At 45.5% G+C, this 19,967-nt stretch overlaps 3 protein-coding genes across 4 annotated transcripts; 1 reads left to right on the top strand and 2 right to left on the bottom strand.

Moving 5' to 3' along the window:
* The first annotated feature begins 258 nt into the window (after positions 1–258).
* On the top strand, positions 259–2,838 carry LOC133885593 (GTPase ERA1, chloroplastic). The gene is made up of 9 exons (XM_062325323.1): positions 259–686; positions 920–1,065; positions 1,191–1,331; positions 1,414–1,527; positions 1,619–1,744; positions 1,890–1,988; positions 2,060–2,161; positions 2,354–2,434; positions 2,576–2,838. The coding sequence occupies exons 1-9, from the start codon at positions 341–343 to the stop codon at positions 2,660–2,662; spliced, it is 1,242 nt and encodes a 413-aa protein (XP_062181307.1). The 5' UTR covers positions 259–340; the 3' UTR covers positions 2,663–2,838.
* Positions 2,839–4,882: 2,044 nt separating this feature from the next.
* Positions 4,883–7,685, bottom strand: LOC133884255 (probable WRKY transcription factor 31). Its single transcript, XM_062323609.1, has 6 exons — positions 7,246–7,685; positions 7,044–7,145; positions 6,668–6,829; positions 6,145–6,588; positions 5,945–6,058; positions 4,883–5,870 (listed from the first exon to the last, which is right to left on the bottom strand). Exons 1-6 carry the CDS (start codon positions 7,522–7,524, stop codon positions 5,208–5,210), a joined length of 1,764 nt encoding a protein of 587 aa, XP_062179593.1. The 5' UTR covers positions 7,525–7,685; the 3' UTR covers positions 4,883–5,207.
* Positions 7,686–9,247: 1,562 nt separating this feature from the next.
* LOC133884870 (aspartic proteinase oryzasin-1-like) lies at positions 9,248–14,652 on the bottom strand. 2 transcript variants are annotated; one of them, XM_062324448.1, is made up of 14 exons: positions 14,494–14,652; positions 13,529–13,894; positions 13,370–13,430; positions 12,536–12,630; positions 12,318–12,430; positions 11,648–11,816; positions 11,533–11,572; positions 11,386–11,450; positions 10,718–10,831; positions 10,580–10,644; positions 10,206–10,362; positions 10,008–10,127; positions 9,754–9,842; positions 9,248–9,543 (listed from the first exon to the last, which is right to left on the bottom strand). In XM_062324448.1, the coding sequence occupies exons 2-14, from the start codon at positions 13,880–13,882 to the stop codon at positions 9,459–9,461; spliced, it is 1,527 nt and encodes a 508-aa protein (XP_062180432.1). In that variant the 5' UTR covers positions 13,883–13,894; positions 14,494–14,652; the 3' UTR covers positions 9,248–9,458. The 2 variants fall into 2 exon arrangements, with proteins under 2 accessions (XP_062180432.1, XP_062180433.1); XM_062324449.1 differs by having other exon boundaries at positions 13,529–13,891; positions 14,494–14,621.
* Between the last annotated feature and the right edge of the window lie 5,315 nt (positions 14,653–19,967).

Genomic DNA, 19,967 nt, shown 5'->3' with positions numbered 1-19,967 from the left:
TTTTTAAGAGCTAGATTATAATATCCTATACAACTGATATTATTTAAAAATATTATAACTATTTAATAGTGTTTTTCTATTTTTTTAAAAAATATTACTATTTTGATAGTATTTTGAATTTTGAGGCATTAGAATGTTATTTATTTTTTAACTTGTTGTCTTTTCAACTAGCGATAATAGTTTATTTTTTAATTTTTCGAACGCCTAGTTTTATATATTTTTTATTTCCGAAATATTAAACTAATCAGGGGAACCGTTTCGTCGTCTCGGGTGCTTCCTTCTCTTATCCCCAACAAAAGCACGCACGCACTGCGAACTGCCACTCTCGACTCTCGAGGTCATGGAGCTAGGCCTCGTGCTCCGGCTCGTCGCGCCGCCGCCGCCGCCCTGTCACTCCCGTCGAGCGCTTCCCCCGCCGCTGCCTTTTCTTTCTCCGTCTACGCTGCGGGGAAGCTGCGTCCGCTCCTCGAGGCTGGAGCATGGGGTTGGGGTTATGTCCAGTGCGAGTATGACCTATTCAGGAGTGGAGGAGGAAGAAATGGTGGAAGAGGAGGAGGAAGCTGAAGGGACGGTGAGCACGAGGCCGCGCCTGGAGCTTATCGAGAAGCCGGACCGGAGCCTGGCGCTGCTGGATGAGTACGAGTCGGAGGAGCTGGGCACCTCTCTTTGCGCCAATCACCGCAGCGGTTAGGCTTCTGTGCTTTCTGCGTTTGAAATTATGTGCCTTTAACTGTAAGCTTTAATCACCCAACCAATTTTATAACATAAGATTGCTATGGCCCATGGGAACGACAGACTTGATTATCAAAGTGAAGTGATGGAACTGGCAAAGCATTTTGGTTAGGATCTCAGAGAAATTGAAATACATGATTTACTTTTTTCTAAAAACAATATGGAACTATATGTTGTATATTTGCAGGCTATGTTGCTGTTCTGGGGAAGCCAAATGTTGGCAAGAGCACCCTTATAAACCAAATTGTTGGTCAGAAACTTTCAATAGTAACAGATAAACCGCAAACTACACGGCATCGCATTCTCGGTATATGTTCTGAACCAGAATACCAGGTATCAGTTTTGTCTCTAAAGTGCTTGCGGAACTATTCAACTGAATGAAAATTAAGATCCTCTTCGGTTTCTGGTCACAATGAGGGGAGTCGTGTTGATTTCTCACTGCTACATTTAGTTTGCAGATAATACTTTACGACACTCCTGGTGTCATTAAAAAGGAGATGCATAAGCTGGACTCGATGATGATGAAGAATGTCAGGAGCGCTATTGGCAGTGCAGATTGTGTGCTTGTTGTTGTTGATGCTTGCAAAGTGCCTGAAAAGGTAGTGCAGCTGCAATAAAGAAATGAGTCGATCTTTGATTTTCCCCCTTCTACCTTACGTGCTGCGAATTTTGTGCTTTTAGATTGATGAAATGCTGGAAGAAGGTGTGGGAAATAAAGATACTAAACTTCCTGTTCTGCTAGTATTGAACAAGAAAGATCTCATAAAACCAGGAGAAATTGCAAAGAAACTTGAGGTACGAAGCTAATACAAAATTGAGAAGGTGCTTCTGTTGTGCTTTACTCTATGTGCAAATGGTATTGACATCTGGACGACTATTTTGACAGTGGTATAAAAAATTCACTAATGTTGATGATGTTATACCTATAAGTGCTAAATTTGGTCATGGAGTAGATGATATCAAGGAGTGGATATTGTCAAAGCTCCCTATGGGTCCTGCATACTACCCCAAGGTATCGTCACAGATGATTCAGATTTTTTGAATGTTATCTCCACTTGTGCTTTGTTAATCTTTAACTGTCGTTGTCTGTACTCATATATTATAAACAGAGACATGTATTTTATTTCATGTATTTAGCCATTTGGTTCTTGTTTCAGGACATAGCCAGTGAACACCCTGAGAGATTTTTTGTTGGTGAAATAGTGAGGGAAAAGATTTTTGTTCAATATAGGCAGGAAATTCCATATTCATGCCAGGTATATCTTCCGGTGCTTACCCCATCAGTTTAATGCAGCATATTCTGAGATGAAATTTTGTTTTTCATCAGGTTAATGTTGTCAGTTACAAAAGCAGGCCTACTGCCAAGGATTTCATTCAAGTTGAGATACTTGTTGAGAAGGAATCACAAAGAAGCATTATCCTTGGGAAGGTAAATAATTTATGAGCGCCCATAACTATGCATGATGTATGTTACTCTCCAAATTTTTGGAATAATGATGTAGAAGTAAGGCTTATTTCTATTTAAGATTAAATATGTTATAGAAAAGGAACTAGGCCATAAATTCCTCGTTTTCATTGTTTAATAGCAAAAATATTATCCTAATATGTTTGGTAAATGAAGGATGGCAAAGCCATAAAGATGTTGGCAACCGCATCAAGGCTTGACATTGAGGATTTCCTGCAAAAGAAGGTTTACCTAGAGGTTATAACTTCTTCCCTTTCCTTCGTGTGTGTGTCTGTGTGTGTGTGTGTGATGGTGTGGGGGGTGGTTGTGAAATTAGTGCTCTGCGTTCTCTGCTGCTCTGGAGCAATTTCTAACACAAATATATGATGCTGAGTACAGATAGAGGTCAAAGTGAAGGAAAACTGGCGGCAAGATGAACGCCTTTTGAAACGGTATGGGTACGGTGGGGAGATTCAAGCATTATGACTATGGTGGTGCTATCAGCTGTCAAGAGTAGAGAATGACCTTTTTCTTCCTTTCTTCTTGGTGCTGTGAGTGAGAAGTTAACTCGAATTAGTTCGGTTGTTAGTGAAGTTCTCTCAGCAAATTTTGTGATCTTGATGTACTATGGAATTGATAGAAAGAAGCATAGTTCTGCTCTATCATGGGCTCATGACAGATATTCTAAGATGGTGAAGACCATCCACATGGCGAAACTGCTAGAAAGAAGCATGTAGAAGCTGCTGTTTTCAGTTTGTTGTCACAGACTAGGCGTCTGTTGAATCTGAACTTCCTTTAGCTACTTCATGCATGTGCCCGTGAATGCTATGTCGAACACGATCTCAGTTTCTTCAAAACAGTCGGCTAACGTGATTGACGTACTCGACTTCCTCATCAGTTCATCCAGGAGACACGAGAGGGCAGGACCGAGCATGCAAGGCAGATCGACTTGGCTAGGATTCTGCAGCATCGATTTCGTCTTAACTCCTCAACAGCCCCTTGAATGAATGAACGAATGAATGAATACGTATACGGATTACTGAATACTGAATGCCGCCATACGTGTGCCCGCAGTTTTGTCTTTTCTCTACAAGTCAATAACGTGACGAGATCAGCTGTTATTCTTCTGCGGTTCTGCCGATTCAACAGCGATCACGGAACGACGTGCCTGGCCGTGCATCGGACTACATACCCGCTCTGCACGTGTCGAAGCGTGACCCAGTCCGATAACCAAGCCTTGGCTCGGGTGGTCCGTCAATGTGGGTACCTTCTATTCATCAAAACCAAACATTAGGTTTACTCCTCGTGTCTTATTAAAACAGAATTTTTTTATAGGCGATGAACCCATTGACAATAAGGTGATTTTGGTGAATTTTGACAATATCCAAACTGTGTATCTCCGATCTTTAGTAGACAATGTGTAAGTGCATAGATGATAGTGATGTAAGTGTGTACATACGTATGTGTGTTGTATTATGGTTTCTAAAAAAGTTGTGACCTAGCCGAGAGCGAGGCAACATAAGCACAAAACTGACTCCACGTCTTTGCGTCGCATGTTGGCAACTACCACGCTCAAAACCTAATGAGTAAATTTTAGAGACCCACCAATATTTAAGGTAAGCTATCACAAACTTACTAACTTTGATGTTCATTTCGGAGACCCACCATTATTTGGGGCAATTGTCTCACAAACTCACCACTTTTGCTCTCCTCCCATTTCCCGTTTACTCTGCCCCACATATCAACGAGGACGAGCTGCGATGCAGGGGGACTGTGGGTCGGCCGAAGCAAGACCAAGGTGGAGGCCCATCGGACTCCACTATGCCGTGCTAGTTCGGCCTCCATCGTGCAGCAGCCAAGGCCGACCTCGCTCCCTGTCGTGCTTTGCTCTGCCACTACCCCAATATGCGCCGCTAAATTGCGTCGTCACATCATTCCTTCGCATCGCCGTGCTCGGCCAAGAAGCCCGTGCATCTTCCTGCTCAAGCCTCAAGCTGAGTTGCCGTTGCTCGGCCACACGTGTGTCCTCCCTCTCCGCCACCGTTGCTGCTCACCAGCACACATGCCGTCATGCTCACTCAAGCCTTAGGGCGCCATTGTCGTGGAACTGGTCTTGCTCCGACCAGTCCATAGTTCCCTTGCGCCGTCGCTCGTCCTCGTTGACATGTGGGGTTAGGTGAATGGGAAATAGGAGGAGAGCAAAAATGATGGGTTTGTGAGACGACTGCAACAAATAATAGGGAATATTTAATTTTGTCACTTTATTAGAGTGATAATTCCTCACTAAGGATGACAAATGGGTCCTCTGAATTTATGACAGTGGGTCTAATGGTAAATTTGTCATTCTATTGGATGACAGGATGACAAAAATTCAAATGCTACTAATAATGGTGGGTCTCCGAAATAGGCACCAACATTAATGGATTTGTGATAATTTGCTCAAAATATTGGTGGGTCTAAGAAATTTACTAAGGCTAACAGGTTGACACCAAGTACCAGCATCTGTCGCAGCAGCAGCAGCCGGAGTCAACGTGCATGATGCATAGCTTCCAAAAAAAAATGGTACACGACGCATCATGCAGTTTACTTGCACCACGTAATGAGAGATCGTGCAATCCTTCTTTTTTGAACAATGAATGGAACTGTCTCAATATTTCATTTCATTGATAGAAGAAGATAAATACAGACATGACAAAAAAAGGGTGATATCATAGCACTTGCAGGGTTGCACCAAAGCAACAAAAATGACGACAACTATGTACACCACCAAAGTTCTACTCGAACTCTCAGTTGAGCATTTTTTTTCCCATTCAGATCAACACTACTCTAGACCCCTCTAAACGAACCAACAAAATTGTTACTCCAGTTGCTGCCACAAAAATGGACCGAAAGGAGTGAAAGAGAAAGCAAAATTTTGATCTCCTACTCCGAGGAGACAAAGGGAACTGAATTATGAAAGCCAGAACTGAATGAAACTCACGAGAGGAACAAAACTTCAAGCAAGCAAACAGACAGTCGCTAGGCAATCATGTCAGATGTTCTGTTCCCCAATCTTGTCATCTCTACTACAGCTATCGCCGACCCCGCTCACCGGCGGCTGCACGGTGCCGGTGCTCTCGCCGGCCCCGGCACCACTGCTGCTGCTGCTGCCTAAGTACGACGTGAGCGCGGCCCGGAGCACCGCGGTGAAGTTGGGGTCCGACGCGATGGCGACCGTGGCCGCGCTGACCGTGTCGTCGGTCAGTGTGCCCCCGTCCACCGCCTTGGTGCCGGCCGCGATCTGCACGGCAGAGAGCTTGGATGGGTCGTACAGCTTCTGCCCGAACAGCTGCGGCAGCGGCACCGGCCGCGCGGCCTCGGCAAGCGCGGCCTGGAGTTGGGCGGGCTCCGGGCGCGGCGGCTGCGTGGACGGCGCGCCAGGCGCTGTCTGTGTGAGGTCGAGCGTGACCGTGGGGAATGGCGCCGACGCCGAGATGGTGGCGACGCTGGACGAGCACGGCAGCACGGCGCGCGCCAGGAAGTTGGACCCCGCCATGAGGCTGCCGTCCGCGCTCGGCATCGAGCCGGACAGCAGCATGGACGCCGCCGCCGCCGTTGTCGACGCCATCGCCATCGCGGCCGGCGGCAGCGGGTGGTTGTGGTTCCCCTCGTACGTCGTGATCAGAACCGTCCGGTCCTCGGCGCATCTCTGAACCTGCCATCACACCAAACGTCAGAACGCGCAAGTGTTCAGGCGATCTTTGCCAACTTCTAGATCAATCAGGATACCTGCTTGCGGACCGAGCAGCCGGCGGCCATCGTGCACCGGTAATACGCGCGTGGGCACGGGTTGCCCTTGGCCATCTTCTGCCCGTACTTCCTCCATTGGCATCCATCACTGATCTGCATATCACCAAGAACAAACATTTCAAGAACTCAGTAAAGCAAGCGTGCCTTGAGTCAGAACCATTCACGGCGTAGGTGCTTACCATGGCGGCCTCGGACCGAGCTCGGACGGAGACGCGGGCCTTACGCATGGTGGCGGCCTCCGGGACCGGCTCGGGTCCCTTGGTGGGGAGGAACTTGGGCACCTTATTGCGGAGCCAGCCCTGCGGCACCTGGTGCGGCGGCGGCTCCGGGCTGCCGCCGCTCTGGTCCCCCTCGTGGACGCCGTGGTGGTGATCGAACGCCGGCAACGGCATGATGTCCTTGTTGTTGATCACTCCGCTGTTTCCCTTGCCCGGGCAGTAGTCCATCGGCTTTGGTACGGCCGTGTCCAGGTTGCTAGGCGACGGCGCGCGGTCGCTGCCGGGCGCGTCCACGCCCACCACGGAGTCAGACGGCTCGTGGGGTATCGAGGCAGTGCCGAGGCCGATGAACTGCCGCGGGAGCAGGCTCCCCTCCTGGTCCTTCTTCTCCGGACCAATATTCAGCTGATGATGGCATGCAGTCAGTGCCGTCGTTTTTAGCTATACAAATCGACGTTTTCTTGGTCTCTGTTTGGTGTTTTACCTCATGGCATGGAGCGCTTAGGCCTCTATGGTTCCTTTGCTGCATCAGTGTAACAAGGTGCATTTGGAGAGAGTTGTAGTTTGTGGTCACATTGCTCAGCATGTTCTTGAGCCGCTTGTTCTCTTCGGTTAGGCGCCCAAGCTCGGCTTTGGTCAATGACAGCTGAACATATATAGTAACAAGGACATAATCAGGACCCTAAACAAGACCGGCGCCAATTTTTGTTTCTCGCTGTAGTCACGTAACCACATGGACAGGTTTGACTAAACTACAGAGTTGCTGAATCTGAAATTAAGTTTCCAGGTGCAAAGCAATTCATAGTTAAGCACATAGTCGATCATGTTCCATTCAATTTCAACTTTCAAGATCTCCTCACCTCAGCTTTGGTCTCCCTGTGTTCTCCCCCGTTGGAGCACACGCCGTCGTCAACGATGGATTCCTCGCTCCTGCTTTTCCTCCAGCCGACGTGCAGCCCCATCTGCAACCGATCGAGGCGCGTCAAGAAAATCGGCGCAGAAAGGCGAGGGAAATTAAACTCGTCGAAATCAACAAGGCAACAAGCAGTTTCACCGACGGACGTTGATGGTGAGGTCATCTTTCTTGATGCTGAGATCGTCGGGGCCGCTGGCGGCGTGATCGGCCGTGGTCTCCTTCCTCTCCCCCCTCTCCGTCTTGAAGAAGTCCATCTCGTCCACCACCCGCCGCTCCTCCGCGCGGGCCTTCCCGCCGCCGTCGTCGTAGCCCAGCACCACTGCCGGGAACCCCTCCCCGGCAGCCGACGGCGGCATGCCCCGCTCGGCGCTCGGCGCGCCATTACCGCTCTTGCGCTTGAGGCCCGCGCCCACGTAGGACTCCATCGTGCGCAACGGGACGGTCTATGTCAAATTGCCAATGGCGAGCTGGGGAGGGGAGATCGAAGACCAGGGAGGGCAGGGGAGTATAAGAATGCGTGGGGGCGCACACGTGGCGAGTCGCGGCGGGCGCGCTCGCCGATCTGAGTCCATCTTTATAGGCAGTGTTGGTGACCATTGACCAGGGGGGCGGGGGGGGGGGGAGGAGAGGAGAGCGCGAGGTGCGCGGCGCATGCAGGAGAGGACGCAAGGTCAGAGCTGATGCGATCACTGGCGAGTCCATGAGAGGGAGAAAGGAGCTGCAGCGCCCGGGCGAACCGGGCACGGGCAGGCGTGTGGGCGGCAGTCTGGGGGAACTGGTCAGCTGCGGCGACTAGGATCGATTGGTCGGTCGGTCGGTCAGCTGGTGATCCGAAAAATAGCTTAGAGAGAGAGAGGCTGACTGTTATGGACGTTCCTGACCAAGGTGCATGAACAACGACCAGGACCAGCTAGCGCTGCGCCGCTACGTACGTGCTGGGGCTTTCTTGGGATTTTTCTCTGGGAAGATGTTTGGCACGACCGAACGGAGTGTGCTAGTCCATCCGGTAGCTAGCTACACTTGCCCAAGGTCGAATCCGTCACACAGCGGCGTGCAGCTTGCACCAGACGGCTCGAAGCCACCGGATCAATACCAGGGTGCTAACCCAATGGCATCTCAACGCTACTTACACTGGACGACGGCGAGCGCTGGTGTTGGTACAGTGGCCGCAGATCGGGAGCACGCCGGCCGTCGTCGCATCCACGGCAGCGAGCCTGCGACGGAGGACGCGCCGGAGATGGAGGTTGAATGATTAAACTGCGCGGGCCAGATAAGAGAAGGTATGTGGTAAGGCGGCAGATATGGCCCGCCTAAGTTCGGCTCACTCGGGCCCTTTCTTTCGGACGCGGATCCTCTGCATTAATGATGATTAATGCAGAGGATTACTGTTTGCACAGTAATATGAGTCTGCTGCTACAGTTCTCTGCATTAATTAATCGCTGTTACTGTGTTTCACTGTAGCTACAGTGTTTGATTCTACTGTAACACGAATTTGTACTGTAGCATCCGGTACTGTAGCGATCGATCCAATCCCTCCATCTTTAAATCAAGGGCTGTGGAGTGCTCCTAATGCACTCCACTGTAGCTCTCTGCAGTTGCCACTGGCAACTGCAGAGGATCTGTGTCCCTTTCTGTTACGCTTGTTCCTTCAGCCGTTCCAGGTCACTAGCTAAGCGTCGGTATATTATAATAAAAATATGAATATTAAATTATAAAGTATGAATGCACAGTAAAAATACTATCGAACTAATATGTCAAAAACATGCTATAATATGATAAAAAAAGAGAATATATATATTAAGTTCCCTCATATTTTTTATTTATTTTATTAATAAAATTAGTTTTATATCTGTTGTTAGTAACGAGACTACGAGATGGAGAGACTAAATGATAAAAGAAAGATAACAAGTTGATAAGCTATTCAAAATTTAGAGGGTTCTTTAGATGAGAGAGTTAAAACGCAAAGCTAGCGCTGACATTGTTGATTTGATTTCACTGAGCTTGCGCACGATACCATTACACTAAATGTCACTTACTGCGGTAAAATTTATGAAATCGTTTACCGTTAGATGCGCGTCAGCGAGCACATGTCACGTTATGTATAACAGAGGGGCACACGAGTCACCCACCACGGTCCACGGCGACAAATTCAGTACAATAAGTTAAACAGCAAAGGTGGCAAAGATATCCAGAAACATTCTTGCCAGGTTAAAACAGACGGGCGTCATTCCTGGTATCGGAAAGCATCGCTAAACATTGTAGCATATATACACACATCGCCGGGAAAATACGCAACGAGCTAAACTTCTCTACCGGCGCATGCGTCCATTCCACCTCTCATGATCGACGAGGCGCCTTTTTAGGCCGACTGTGCGAAGCCAACCCTCTGCTTCCCGTAATCGAAGACGGTATGGTAGGCTCCCATGAAAACATCACCCAAGATCCTGCAATCACAAGGGGCCTCAAAGTTACAGGCAAAGATCAAACATGACGCGAAACGTGGAAAGATTCTCTTTTTGCTTTCTCCCAAAACCCAGGACATCAAATACATGGTTCTAGCATTCTCGAGGATTGCAGCGGATTTCAGATAAAGTGATGCGAACAACATGAGACTTAAAGGACAAGAACCGGGGCTTAAGGAACGCATAGATTACCAGAGAGGGCCGCGAGGTGGTGGGATGTCCAGAGCTGTGAATCCACTGATGCACTGGGCAGCGGGTCCCTCACCAACCTTCAGAATATACTGCATAACCAAAGAGAAGAGAACAATGATCAGATACAGGCATACAGCAACAAGATAGTAGTACTTGGAAGAGAACTGTATGGATGCTAAGCACGTTGAGCTAACGTGGATGCACAAAATCGGAACAAAACGAAGAGTACTGTAACAATGGAGTGGAAGTTGCACCTGCTCTGGTTTCACTGCGAACTTTTTGCCTCCAATGGAGAACGCAATGTCGGGCAGGGATTTAAGACTGGCACAGTCCACAGATGATTCTCCCATGGGACTAGGGAGACGGTCACATAGCTGCAATAATGATACAGTTATGAAAAGCAGAGTCTCGATGCAGTATAGGATCGGCCAGTATGAGAGCATTAGGCTCACCTGATTAATGTAGTTCAGTATGAGGTCCTGGGTCTTGTTCTGTGCAAGTTGGTTCTGCATCCATACAACAGCCATCTCACAGGCACTGCACATTGGATCGCTACCGAGGCCATTCGATTTCCCAGCTTCATCATCCACTACGCTCTGAATTCCAGCACTGTGTTCACATAACACATAAACAAAAGGAAGAAAAGTACCATTAGCAGCAAAATAAGTACAGAATTCCCAAATGGCCAATCCAACAGTTTACCCTATCATTACAAGCTTTGTCACAGAAACAAGAAATAATAACAAGACAATTACAAGTAACTGCCCAGCATAAGCATAGATATTATGTTCACAAATTCACACTTGATAGTGTTGACAGTACTCACCTAACACCATGAGTTCCATCAAAAGTACACAAACCAACCTGAGAACAGATCTTTGCTGGCTGTGTCTGCAAATCAAAGAGCAAGTTTAGTTACATTACTTCTAAATGGAAATACTATTCAATTTGGACATATACAAACCTCCGCAAGAAGCAGATCTAGGATCTGTTGCCCATACTGAGAAACAACTGTCTTGCACTCCTGGCTGACTACCCCAGTAGCACCAATCTTTTCATTGATTTCAGTAATTATGGCCTGTGATAATCAAATTAACTTGTGAACACCACATGGTAGAACTCAAAATGCAGAAAAGCAGATAACATTAATCATAAATGGGGTTGGCTCAGATCACCACCTAGACAATATTCAGACTTAAAGTGCATCAAGTGTGAGTGTTCTGTCCTCAAAACTAAGGTTGGTGGTTTACCTATCGATCGTTAGTAATTGCAGAAATCATACCAGCTAATAGGAATAGTTTGTAGCATTTGACGGCAGGATGTGAAACAAAGGCTAAAAGTTTCCAATGGGCAACTGAGTACATCAATCAAAGTTAATTTAAAAACCTTTGTAGCTAGCACAGTATTAGTACTCTGATTGTGAAATTGCGAACAGAAAATGATGCTGTGATAGATTAGCATCAGTCCATTAGTAGTACTGAGATAATTGCTCCAAAGTTACGCCAAATTGAGAAAAGCTTAGATATTGTGCCCAGGTCACCAAACAAAGCAAAATAAACAAACTTTAATAGCAAATGTGGATGCCATTGTGATTATGTTGACAAAGCAAAAAACATAAAGTTCATAACATACTGTGGGGCCAGCAAGCAAGGAAGTTCCAGAATCTGCAATTGCTGCACAACCGCCAGCACAAAATCCTGACAATGAAACAGAGGAACATTCAGTATATTTCTCATTTATGCGTAATTAGATAGAACATGAAAAGAACCATTTCAGTACCTGTGGACTTCCCACCAATCAGGACATCACCCATGTCAAACTGCAGCAAGCAAATGCATACACTTACACCAAATGTCTAAAATGTTAAATAAGGAATACAAGAAACAAGACCAACCTGCCAATATCCCTTCTGAGTGACTGGGACATATGTATGATTGCCCTTGTAGTGGCTACGATCCATTCCACCAAACACAATTTCACCTCCTTCTCCATTGTCAGCATGTCGGTTGAACCAGAAAGAGAAAACAGGGTCGCTGATGAGACCTTGCTTTACCATGTTATACCTGTAATGTGTCCACAACATTAGTGATGGAACGTGTAAAGTTCAAGAAAATCATAATCATATCTGATGTTCCTTTTCCAACACTAGTCCCAACATATAAACCAGATTGTAGCACAAGTGCACATGCATAATATAACTCAGTGTCTTCCTATTATGAAAGATGCAGCAAAGCCTCTAACTAAATATCATGGGGTTACAAACTAGAGCCAAAGAAAGGCACATTTAACAAACAAGTATCACACAAAATGTGGGAACAAGAACTCCTAATGAAATGAAGATGACTTTTATGTTGCACAGCAGTCAACAAGGCAATACATAGCACACTGCAATCAATATGGATTTCGCGCCAATAAACAACTCAAGATCAATGTCCTTGGAGCTATTCAAAGAATCTCAATAACAACGAAAGCAATATGCACAGATGAGCAATCACTGCCTCCACTATAACTAAACTACACAAAATGGAATGAGCAAATAAGGTCCCTAGAATACGCCAGCTTACCACACGGGAACTGCATTTCCAACAGATATTTCCTGAAATCCTAGCCCAAGGATACCATCAAATTTCGCTACCATGAAAGTAAGGCTTGGCTCCCTTGTAGCTTCAATAAATTCCTAATACAATAAGTCAGCAACCCAACAACATCAAAATCTTTCCAAGTGGAATTAATGTCACCGGAGATGACCAATAAAAGAATTTAGAAAAAAAAAACCACAAACCTGATTTTTCACAACCAGATCACCTACTGTGACACTGTCCTCACTAAAATACCCAGAAATTGCACCAGTTCCATAATGAATGTCAGCAGGCTTTCCTGGTGAGATGAAACAAAAGAACATATCATTATCAGGAAGCAAACAACTAGCATAAAGAAAGGGCTGCATTACACAATCAATGAAAAACAATGAACATTACAATAGAAGACTCTTAATTTTGTTTATATTACAAAAAGAAAGAATTCCAATACCATAAAAAAAATAAGGTGAGACTTTCCTAAATAAAGTATGCTAAAATCAACAAATTTCAGAGTGTGCATTGAATTTGAGGACGCGCAATCCACATGCTCAACAAAGACAGCTACAGCAAAATGTCAGCATAATTCAAGAATCTTGACTGAGCGTGGCTACATCTGCGCCAATTGGCACTACATCAACATCAGCTATTTTTAGCATCCTTTTCAAGGATCCTGCACCTATCAGGTTACCACTGATTTTGTTTGATGTAGCCAACCATGAAGAATGATTTTTCTGTTCCGTCATATAAATTTATGATCCTATGATGATCTAGGTAATGGCTTGGACGTTGTACCTATCTCAGACCTTTCTAGTTCGAACATTCAATTTATGATCCCTGCCAGATAACTGCACTTTCCATCCTAACATATTTTCATCAACAAAGTCATTTTTCCTAATAAGAAGGCATATTTCAACATGATGTGTAGAGCTAAGTCAACGACAAAAGCAAGGGAAGTCTCAATCCATAGATGAGTAAATTGAGAGGCAGACAAAATCAACACAAAAAGAGCTTGCTGTAGAAGGTTATAAGAGACGAACCGTTCTTCTTGTAAGTGCTTGACTGCCCTGACTTGTAGCGCGAGTGGAAGTAGCAAGCTATCTGCAACATACCACCACAAAAACACACTCCAGCCTCAGCACAAAACAGAACCGAACCCCTAAAAATAACACCCACCAAGGGAAGGAACAAGGACGCACCGAGAAGTAGCACTTGGAGGACGGCACCCAGAGGTTGGAGCTGCCGGTGTCGAAGATTACGGTGAACTTCTGCACCGGCGTGCCAACGCCGATCTCCCCAAAGTACTGCGCGTTCATGTAGTTCTTCAGCGCGATGATGTCGCCCTCACCCGAGGCGCCCAGGGAGTTGGCGCCGCGGAGGCCCTGCCGGCGCTCTTCCTCCTCGCCGGAGAGGCGCGTGGCGAGGCGGTTGTTCTGGTCAATCGGCCGCTTCTTCAGCGCGATGCGCACCAAACCCTCCGCCGCCGACGGGGGGAGGAGGGTTTGGAGCAGTACGGCCGCGAGGAGCACCAAGGCGACACTGCGGGTTCCCATGGTTGCGATCTGCTGCAAGTCGAAGGGGGAAACGAAACAGCAGGAGGGATTAAGCCTATGGCGTGAGGAAATCTGAAGGGTAGTTAGATCAGACAAATCTTAATGGGGAAGGCACCGAAACAAAAGTAGTGTTCCTAACCGACACCGCAGCGATTGGATTGGGTGCGATGCATTATAGAAACGGATACGGACACGAACGTATCAACCAAAGGAATTATAAGCTGATTTGGGAAGAATTAAGGCGCAAAATCTAACACCTAAAAACCTGGCCAGATCGAACCAAGCGTAAGCCCATTAACGTGAGACACGGAAGAACAGAAGGCGAAAAGTTACCCAAAACAAGAGCGCAATCGGTGTAAAGCACACGACCAACTAGCTAAAAATCGATGCGAAAACACGAACTGGATTTGTTTTTTACCCAAAAAAAAAAATCAAACTTCACCGATCGAAACTGCTTCGAAACCGAAAGGACAAATCCCGGGAAGCTGGATTGCATCTACAACGCACGGAAACAAACAGATCTAGAACAGAACCCACATCCAAAGCACACTAATCCCGCCGCTAATTCGAGGGCCGAGACACAGTCGAGGCGAGTCCACTAGAGAACTCACCAGAAATCGGAGGCTGGACCGCTGGAGGAGGAGCAACTGACGTACGCACCGCTACTGGGCTCGGCGTTGTGCGCTCTGAATATAAAGCAGCGGGGCGGGGGCCACGCGCTCTGCTGACCGTCGGATTTATCGAACGTATGCAATCAGCCGTTGGATCAGGATGCGCGGGTAGAAATTGCTAGCGTTACCCGGGTCCGGGAAGTGACGGAAATCGGCGCGAGGGGGTTACAAATTGTTCGCAGGTCGCATCAGGTGTGGTGTGATTTTTGTGAGGTTCAGACTTTTAGGGGGCTGAAAGGCATCTTCTGGTTACTTTGCCTCCAAGTAACGAGGATTTCATAATAATTATTTAAGTACATCATATTCGGTCAAAGAATTAGCACAAATTTTCATCAATTAAGTTTTCTCATACGGTGTTAGTAGCGGAGAAAATTTTATGACACTAAAAATACATGGATTGTTGTTCATAAATTACTATGGATTCTAGAATGATGATGTGTAAAAGAGAAATAGTTATTATATTTTGAGGTTAGTGCTAAAATACCGTTGTATTTAGGGAACATGCTTCTAATAAGGGGCAAAACATTAAAGATCTCCGTGATGATTGGGTATTGCCTATAGATACCTCTACTCGGGTTGTAATACAAACATATTATTTTTAATGCTAAACATCCCATATAATCAAATTCTACTTAGTTCGGTTTTCACTTAACCTTTGAGGTTCGGCCTCTGAGCACAATCCCAAGGTCCCCCTCTACTTGTTAGATATGTATCCGCAATTAATACAATACAACATTATCTCTTAAGTAGAGTTGTTGTAAAAATCTTCATCAGTTGAGAGAAAGTAGATCCTACACTAACTCTAAATATGTTGTGAAAAATACTGCATCTAGATACAATAATATTAACATGAGAAACTTATATTATATAATGTAAAGAAAAATATACTAGCTCTAATAGACAAGTGAATGCCAAATATACAAACATAAAAGCATGTGCACTGTACCTAATATTTTCTATTTCTTTAGTTAGGAAATAACCTATAGTGACTCGGCCATTTATCTTTGGCTCGTTCCAGGTAAGAATTATTTGGCCTACCTAGATACAAATTGTACATAGTATTGAGGCTTTAAAAAAAGTTCCTACAAAAACTACGGAGTTAAAGTGATAGAATTTGGGATGGCACTAGATAACTTGCATGAGTAGCTCGTGGAATCTCTTGTGGAGCTACAACCACACATGCTCGCGTGAGGGTAGCTGCTGCGTCCGGCTCGCGTAAAAAAGAAAGCACTCGCCCGTCGCTCCACACCTCTGACGTGGGGGCCCCACTTCTGGCGCGGCCCAATCGCCTTCTCCCAGTCCCCGTAGAACGGAGACGGCTGGTAGGATAGCGTGTGCGCGAAGCGACAGGTTGCTGCTCGGCGCGGGCTTCCGTTCCGGCTCCGCGCACCCCTCGCGTGTACGCGAGAAACGCAAGTCGCACTCATCTGCGTCGCGGCGTGAACTGAACGAGGCCAAAAATGGACAAAGCAAAGCAAAGCATCAACGAATTGATAGAATATTGAGTTTTCTTTTTATTTATGAAACAGGTAGGAAAATTAATAATCTTGATCGTACTTGGTTGAGCGGATAAGGTAGACAAATCATAGGCGACGCTGCCTTCAAATATTTTAACAATTAGATAATGTGCGCGAGGAATATCTTAAGCGCACGCCACGAGATTAACAATGTAACGAGTGGAAGATGGCGAGCTTTGAAGGAATCACCGACGATTCCATTATAAAAGTGCTCAACTAATGAACTAAGTCAACTTTTAACTGCCAAATGCTAATCAGTATTGGCGTGTTTCGTGCTCTTACTGTATGTATGTTCATCTATTAATTACTTCCTTTGATCTAAATATACATTCATTAGGTTTGTCTTAAGTCAAATAGTTTTAGTCTTGATCATCCATAACAAACAAATCGTATATATTGATAATATAAGGTTGATATTTCTAAATTTATTATAGTAAATATTATCGTAATACATAATCCTTTTCTATTCTAAATTATATTTTTTATAGATATTATTAGTCAAAATGTTATATTAGAGACTATACAAACATCCTAATAGACTTATATTTAGATCAGAGAGAGTACTACCATTTATCTCAAAAAGAGATACACACTAAGTAGCTATAAAATCGCGAAGAGAGATGCTGCAACTGTACAATATCAACTCATTTTCGAAAAAACATTGCCTCACTATATATTATACTTAGTGTAGATTCTTGGTCCTCTCTAGCTTAGTTGCGTATATATTTGTTATCGGTTATTGCGAGAGTTTCGAGCCCTCCAAATAGAGATAATGAAGGTGATGGCCACAATGATAATTACAGGGTATTTGTGGATTTCTTAGACTTTAATTTGTTTCTCTCTTTGATCGGCTAACCCACGGCGGACTAACTAGAGGTAAGTAGTAAGTAGCGCTTGCAAATTGCATTCTCCATTTGACTCTTTTTGTACCGTGCCATGCCATCGGTGGGAACCGAAAGGTGGAGAGCGCTGGGAAGCAACAATGGGAGAGACGGGTTACTTTCGGTAAAGGTGATAGGCACTTCTTGTAACACCGTCCCCTGCCTTTAGGTGATAAGCACTGCAGGAAAGCTGGTGTTCCACTAACCCAGATCACAGTACTGCCACAATTACTTATGCAGTCCTCCTAAATTTCATATACTTGAATTTGCGATTTTTTTCAACCGATCGTGTGAATACAGTGACATAGCGACAGGTTGCTGATGGTGGTTTTCCTGGCGGGGATTCATCTGATGCCAAGTTTAGAGGGAGGTTGGCGAGCGGTAGGTGGGACTGACAGAGGAGGCGGGCACGTGACTGCAAGGCGGCGGGGATGCCGCTAACATAAGTGATGGAGGACCGCTAGATGGGCTAGTACTAAGGTAAAGGAGGCAAGTCGACAATCTGGATAGATGAGAGGAAGAGGCTAGAGCGGAGGAGCCTCGGTGACACGCGACAGTCAGGCAGAAGCGAGAGGAAGAAGACGACACTAGGAAGAAAAGAATAACGTCCAACTAATCTTAATCGCACAGTAAAAATCATCGACTGAGATCAACACTATTTTTAGCCGCTGAAATATAGCATCACCCTTAGTGTTATGCAATTCACCCGTAGCTTTGCTCATGCTCTTTGACTGATCCCTCTTGCTAGGCAGCTTCCTAGCTGGCTAGGTTCGTGGCTCGTATCCTACGCGATACTTTGCGTCTGGACATGCGAAGTGTCTCTCAGCGTCTCACTGTCGCAGTCGGAATGAGCCAAGATCGCAGGTAACCTTCCTCGATCCCTTGTCAGATCGATCGATCGATCCCTGGCGCTGTATTTATGTAGGAAGCGCATGTACATGTACTACCCATAATATGTATATATGAGCACAGCTTGCTACGCTAAGGAACTAATTAATTCCGTGCATGGATGGATGACGATGCAGCAAACACGTAGAACTAGACGCCGAATCGACAGTAGCTTGTGAAATGGGGGAATCGACAGTAGCACTCTGCCGCGGCAAGACGAGCTAGGCAGCTGCTGCCAAAACGGCAAAACACGCTAGGTATTCGTGCGTCCGACGAGCGGTTCGAACACGATCGGAAGGCAGTTTCTTCTCCGAATGCGATGAGGAGCTCCACAAACCCTGCCGTCGCGATAAAACGAGAGAGAGAGAGAGAGAGAGAGAGAGAGAGAGAGAGAGAGAGAGAGAGAGAGAGAGAGAGAGAGAGAGAGAGAGGGCGGATAGGGGAGGAGTTCGGCAAGGCGTTTGTTGCTCTCCGTTCTTGCAATGCTCGAGACCGCCGGCGGCGGCCAAGCCCAGCAGCACCGCAGCAACAGCAAGCAAGAAAGCGAGCTAGGCCGGGTGATAAAGCAACGGGGTCATTGCCAGGGCTCGCAGAGCCAAGCTTCCTGTCGCTCGGGATCGTCGGCAGCGAGGAACGCCAAATTGTTACTATCCCTTATTATATATATGAATTTGTATAATCCAGTATACACATGTTCCTTCCATCCCGTTTAATGATAAACATGAGATTTCGCCAGGAAAGGGCTTAACTTCTTGACCTTGCTAATCTTCTGGAAGATTCAGTTGTCCCGCAACGAGTTGGTTTTCCATAATCACCGTATTTATCCGAACTCTCTGGTGGCTATAGTTTGTAATGAAGTCGAATGTTGGTGCGGGACTAGGACGAAACATCTAGCAGTACTCAGAGAACGGTTGTTTATATTTAGCCCTATAATCTAATCTACGATAACTCTTAGTCTTGTAGCTTGCCTTGGCCTCATGCCGGGGGCTTCGCAGGTCGTTGTGTAATCTCAAATATTATTTTTACTTAATTCAAGGATACGTAGCTCTCCTACGTATTTTAGAAAAAAAAGATTTCACCATGCCTAAGCTTAACTAATCAAAATAAAATGATGCAACCATTTAAAAAAGCAAAACGAAATAAGAAAATTGTTGTACTTACACATAAAACACATCAACCAGTTGCTATAAAGGCAAGTGCACTAGCAAACAATTCAGCAATCGTGAACCGTGTGAATACAGTAAGTATGATTATTCCTGCAATAATCCCAACAGCAAGGAGGCCCTGTAGAAACCGAACAAAAGTCGGCAAGTCAGTTGTCAACAAGAAAACTTTTTTCGTGTTGTTTCTGCTGACACATTTTGAGTTTGAAATTGAAATTCGAAAGAGTGCTAAAACACCCCATGGAGTTTCCGTAATTTTCCAGGTTGATTTGATCCCCGAGCGGAATGTGAACACACAACTACACCCTAAAGGTGGATTGAAGCGAATACATCATAGTGTTGGACCCCATCCGTATTTTTAAGGATCCATGTCAGTCCAAATGCAGCCAGAAATACAAGGGGGGAAACAGAACTGATCTAGATCTAAGAGCAGTCCTGTTAAGACAAAAAGTAGATCAAGATAGAACCTTTGATAGATGAACCTACCGCTGCCATAGTTTCATATATTGGCCTAATTATGTTCTCCAGACATGAGGTGGAACCATCACTAGTACAACTCTTTGTGCTTTGCAGGTTCAGCTTCAGATGAATCAAGAATCCCATCGAGTTCCTTTGATATCTTACTATATGCCAGTAATGGCATTAAGCTGAATAAACTGCAGTACTGTACAACAGCACATTGCTAGAGAAACACAGAGAACTTATTTGCCTGATAAGGATATATATACAATCACAGCAACAAAAGGAGCCAAGCTCAAGTTTTGACATAAAATGCAAATTTGGTTACTCAAGGACAGTGTTTTGTTCCATCAGATGAATTAATCTATTTTTCTGCCGGAAGTGAGGAACTATACAAAAAGAATATCAGTTTGATACCTATTTTTGGCACATAGCAAACTTCCATCAATCTTATAGCACAACAATTGCTATCCAGGAACACAAATGTTCCATGAAAGAAAGGCAGC

This window comes from Phragmites australis, chromosome 11, assembly GCF_958298935.1.
Source record: "Phragmites australis chromosome 11, lpPhrAust1.1, whole genome shotgun sequence".
NCBI classification, from domain to species: domain Eukaryota; kingdom Viridiplantae; phylum Streptophyta; class Magnoliopsida; order Poales; family Poaceae; genus Phragmites; species Phragmites australis.
Note: the sequence above shows the minus strand (reverse complement) of the source record. Positions and strands in the feature narration are given on the sequence as shown.

Coding starts and splice junctions, on each gene's coding strand:
- LOC133885593 (XM_062325323.1), top strand. CDS start 341: ATGGAGCTAGGCCTCGTGCTCCGGCTCGTCGCGCCGCCGCCGCCGCCC. Junction 687..919: donor TTGCGCCAATCACCGCAGCG/GTTAGGCTTCTG, acceptor GTATATTTGCAG/GCTATGTTGCTGTTCTGGGG. Junction 1,332..1,413: donor CTTGCAAAGTGCCTGAAAAG/GTAGTGCAGCTG, acceptor TTGTGCTTTTAG/ATTGATGAAATGCTGGAAGA.
- LOC133884255 (XM_062323609.1), bottom strand. CDS start 7,524: ATGGAGTCCTACGTGGGCGCGGGCCTCAAGCGCAAGAGCGGTAATGGC. Junction 6,589..6,667: donor TAAGCGCTCCATGCCATGAG/GTAAAACACCAA, acceptor TGCCATCATCAG/CTGAATATTGGTCCGGAGAA. Junction 5,871..5,944: donor GCTGCTCGGTCCGCAAGCAG/GTATCCTGATTG, acceptor GTGTGATGGCAG/GTTCAGAGATGCGCCGAGGA.
- LOC133884870 (XM_062324448.1), bottom strand. CDS start 13,882: ATGGGAACCCGCAGTGTCGCCTTGGTGCTCCTCGCGGCCGTACTGCTC. Junction 13,431..13,528: donor CCTCCAAGTGCTACTTCTCG/GTGCGTCCTTGT, acceptor GGTATGTTGCAG/ATAGCTTGCTACTTCCACTC. Junction 10,363..10,579: donor GATGGAACTCATGGTGTTAG/GTGAGTACTGTC, acceptor ATGTGAACACAG/TGCTGGAATTCAGAGCGTAG.